This window comes from Triticum dicoccoides, chromosome 3B, assembly GCF_002162155.2.
Source record: "Triticum dicoccoides isolate Atlit2015 ecotype Zavitan chromosome 3B, WEW_v2.0, whole genome shotgun sequence".
Classification (NCBI taxonomy): domain Eukaryota; kingdom Viridiplantae; phylum Streptophyta; class Magnoliopsida; order Poales; family Poaceae; genus Triticum; species Triticum dicoccoides.
The window spans coordinates 80,273,533-80,277,961 of NC_041385.1; the positions used below are offsets into that span (position 1 = coordinate 80,273,533).

Here is a 4,429-nt window from a genome sequence, read left to right on the forward strand (position 1 = left end):
GTACTAGTGCTACCTTTCTAGATGCACTACTACCTTCTCAGTGTCCATCAAAGTCGAACCCTTTTGTATTTTTCACATTTCCATGCACAATTAATTAATTAATTCGGCACTCCGACACAAGATGCTGAGGCTCCTTGCAGGCATGGACCATGATCAACAGTTTTGGTATTTCTTAGACAACCGAGTGATAACAGTTTCTAGATTGACCACAACAACCAACCGAACTGATTGATATCCTGAAGGGATAGAAAGAACTCTTCATCAAACGACTATGAATGTAACTATTTCTGAATTAACACACACAACAGTACCACAGCAATAATCAGGTGCACAAAACATGCTAAGCAGATTGATTTTATTCATGGTGCAAAGCATCAGCAACAGAATGGTGGTAGAGCAACACCACCAGCTACCAGGTCTCCTTTTCTTATCAGCAACATTCTTGCTTGCCCATGCTTAAAACAGTAGCAGTCCCCTGCTACATGACTCGCTAGACTCGAACAAGACACTGTTTTCATCCGCATCTTCCAGATGCGGCTACATGTAATATCCATTGACATCGAGATCAGAAACCTCGTATGCATCATCCTTGCTTCGCCAAAATTAACCATGCGAGTAAATGACAGTGTACGTAACGCATCTCTTGCCATCATATCACCGCCCCTCGTATCTCCACCATACATATTTTGCTTTCTACAAAAATTTGTCTGGCAAAGCAAATTCCCCTTCCTTTGCCCACTGCCATGTTTTTCTACTACCTTACCTGCCCTGCATATCTAGCTAGATGGATAGATAGATAATAAATGTTACAAGTAATAAAAAAGGTTACTGGGATGTCGTGCTGTCCTTTGGCACAAACCACAGCAAGGCAGTGCCATATGTAGTATATCATCACTGTTCGCCTGTCCCTCAACTGGCGAAACCCCGCAGGAAACCGAACCGGCTCGAACCCGAAACAGGTCTCTTGAGGGTTGCTGCTGCTGCGCTTGAAGTGTTCTTTGGGGCCTCGGGGGTCGGCACTCCTTCCTTCATCGAAGTTGCCCGGTTGATCACAGCCTAGAGATTAAACAGCAAGAGCTTCAGTTGCACTCGGTTTGAATTTAACCAAGGTACACTATGTTGTAATTACTAAAAACAGCTGGTAGAATCGTACAAACATATTCTATCTACAAATGGATAGTCCAAGCTACCATGTCAAAAAGATGGCGGTGCCGGGGTCAAAGTTCCACAACATATAATACATCCACAAAGTACATTTTTCTTAAAGTTTTTCTTTTCTACAGCCCGTACAAGCTGTCACTCAAGGAGTGACATGTTTTTATTAAAAAAATCACCACATTCTGATTAACATGGAAGAGCAAACTAGAGTTAGCAGACCAAAATTAGGTTCAAAATGTAATGCTACAGATATCCAATATTCACAACTAGTAATTTCAGGCAGCGTGTCAAATCACTGTGTACAACAATCATTAGGCAGATCGCACCATCTTCTTCAAGTAGAAAGTATCAAACAGACCATAAGAAGCCCTAATGAACAAAATGCAAAGAGATGCTCTTACCCTTTTAGGTATTGCTGTAGTTCCAGCTAGCATACTCAGTCCTGATGCTGATATGGCTGTAGACGAACGCAGAACCTATACAACATTAAAATATTAGATGCAATAGACCAGGCCAAATGTGTTGTAAAAAGATATTAAATTGAAACTGACCTTAGGTGGATCTGCTCTAGGTGATTGAGCTACAGGAGACACGGGTTCTGAACCTGACGGCAACGAAGCAGTCTGTAGTAAGAGAGAGAAAAGGGTCAGCCTGTGAAGATCAAAACTATATTGAAACTGGAAAAAGGGTGAATGAAGTTACCCTAGTAATTCCTTCTGAAGACTCGATTGCAGGGAGAGGAGTTGATGCTGTGACCTGAAAAATGATTTAATTTACGAGATTAGCATTCAGAGAACACGACATTCGAACCAACAGGCCTCATGCCATAGACGCATCATGAAAATGGCCACAATAAAATAAGCACACTATAGGGAATAAGGTACGAGATATATTCTCGGAACTTGCCTTAAGAGTATCGGCTTTCGGACTCCGATCCAATCTTTTAGTGAACTCACATAACTCATGTATTCCTCGTGTTGTGTGATCCTAAGATATTTCAGTCAAAAGGTTAGCGACACATAACCTCTACAGAAAAACAAACTGTGGGCTAGGAATTTCTACTTACTTGAGTATATGCAAGGCGTCCAAGCTTTGTCTCCTGCAAAAGGGTAAGAGATTTAGTTTGCACTTACTACTAGAAGTCCTACTCTAAGGGGAAGAGATTATATTAAACACAAAAATATAGGCATGTACAGTGCAAGCCTGAAAGGTACTACTCCACTACTTACCAGAGTGCGGACAACATGGTGAACTGATTGTATTTCCTCCTGAAAGGCACTTAGATCTCCATGTATGACTGTAACCTGTGAAATACGTATTATTTTTGCATCAGCATCTTTTAAAATACACTAAAGCCTGGAAACAACAAATATGCGGGCAAGTTCCTCAAACCTCTTTCCCTGTGGCTTCAATAATTTCGTGGCATTCATCTAGACTACAATCGACTCGGTCGATCCTTCCAGCCAAATGCTTTTTTGAAGCCTGATATCAGCAGAATGAAAAGAAATATTGTTTTTGTTAAAACAAATGAGAGTCAGCGCGAATAAAGCTAACATATAACAAAATGTTAGAAGTATGTGAGACCTATCCAAACATCGTTTCTGTTATTGTGCCTTTTCCTCTTCTGAATGCATACAAGCACCAAGTAGAATTATACAAATTTTCTATGTGCAGACACATAAAGCGAAAATATACGTCTACATCATGTGGCATAAGAAAAACAGATAAGCAACAATGTAGGAAAAATGTTTTGCCATTTAATAAAAATATTGGATGTAAATGTGTTTAGCTGTTTTAACTGAGCAATTTCTGACATGCTGTATTTCAAAGTTTAATGTACCAGTTCTAATAGAAATTGGCATAGTTTAAGTCCTAAGCTTCATCAATATGTCACTGACTGGGATGATTGATTACTTAGGTGAATCTTATAATGCAACTTTACTATAACACATTTTGTAGTGACAGCACTATGGCATCCTTGCACCTGTCATCTGGAAATGCCACGCAATCTGATAACACTATTCCACTGAATATAGGACGAAGAAACTTACATGAACACTTTCTGAAACCTGATCCAATTGTTTGCCAACTATGTTGCAGGCATCAGCCAAGCCACGCTTGGTGACAAACATCATATCAGAAATTTTCCATCCCTGTAAATTAGCAAGTTAGCTTCAGGAGAAGTGCCAATAGTGAACTTCAAACATCAGAGTAGGAACAGGACGAGCTCAGGTTGCAATCCAGGGCCACTACACTAAGAATCTAAAACAACAAGAAAGAAAAGTAGCCACCCACACAACAGTGCAACATAGCTTTATGTTGTAATTTGTTAACATATATTATCCTTGCACCAAGTTGACAGGGAGATAAATGTTTACCTTCCATCTTATGTATAAATAGCCAATGGCTCCAACAGCAATAAAAGTTAAACCATAAGCACCAGCGCCTGCAAGAGAACGGTTTTGCTTCAGCCGGTATAAAAAAAAATATGATACCAATTCAGTTCAGTGCCCAGCAAGTTAAATTAAAGTGAACAACAGCACATAGTGAGCATATTCTCTGATAGATGGGTTCACATAGGTTGATGCAAGAGGGCACATCGCATAGAAGGCGAAGAAGACATGGTTACTTGAGCTATGGACACACATGATTTGGGTACAAAAGAGAGGAAGCAGGCAGCAAACCTGGTCCGCCATTGACGTTGATAATCTGCGGGCATTGAGCCTCACGGGACAATGCTTGGAGCTGATCCCTGAGATAGTTGACCTGAAACGCAAAGTTTATCAACCAGTCGGGTCAGCGCGTGTGCTGCAGACAGCAGGCAAGCATAACAGGGATGAGACGAAGAGGCGGAAGAAGAAGACCTGAGACAACAAGAGGTCGTTCTGCGGCGAGGCGTTGGACGAGCCTTCCTTCTTGTCCTGCTTCATGAACTGGACGGCACAAACAGGGGGAGGGGGTGAGACGGTGAATATAACAGAACAGAACAGAACGGAACAGGGGATCCTCATCCAATCGACACGGGCAGCGGCCACGGATGGATGGATGGATGGATGGACACGATTGTGGCACCTTGAAGGAGAAGGAGAGCACGTCCCTGAGGTCCGGAAGCTTGCTGCCGTCGCCGCCGGTGACCATGGTTCCGATGATCCCTGCAGGCATACATACAAGCAGACACCACTCCGTCAGCTGCCTGGCTAGCTAAGCAACACGGGGAGCGGGCGGGCGGGCGAGCGGAATCGGCACGGAGCAATCAGCGCGCGGGGCGTCA

At 42.5% G+C, this 4,429-nt stretch overlaps 1 protein-coding gene across 1 annotated transcript in view; it reads right to left on the bottom strand.

Moving 5' to 3' along the window:
• Positions 1-341: 341 nt before the first annotated feature.
• The window catches only part of LOC119274864, a 4,609-nt gene continuing 521 nt past the window's right edge, over positions 342-4,429 (bottom strand). The window contains exons 2-14 of the mRNA XM_037555606.1: positions 4,231-4,310; positions 4,023-4,091; positions 3,843-3,924; positions 3,537-3,604; positions 3,210-3,311; positions 2,551-2,640; positions 2,388-2,462; positions 2,225-2,257; positions 2,065-2,145; positions 1,861-1,914; positions 1,710-1,781; positions 1,560-1,634; positions 342-1,056 (exon numbers count right to left, since the gene is read on the bottom strand). Of these exons, the coding sequence (XP_037411503.1) occupies positions 910-1,056; positions 1,560-1,634; positions 1,710-1,781; positions 1,861-1,914; positions 2,065-2,145; positions 2,225-2,257; positions 2,388-2,462; positions 2,551-2,640; positions 3,210-3,311; positions 3,537-3,604; positions 3,843-3,924; positions 4,023-4,091; positions 4,231-4,310 (1,028 nt within the window). The 3' untranslated portion in view covers positions 342-909. The remainder of the gene's footprint in view (positions 1,057-1,559; positions 1,635-1,709; positions 1,782-1,860; positions 1,915-2,064; positions 2,146-2,224; positions 2,258-2,387; positions 2,463-2,550; positions 2,641-3,209; positions 3,312-3,536; positions 3,605-3,842; positions 3,925-4,022; positions 4,092-4,230; positions 4,311-4,429) is intronic.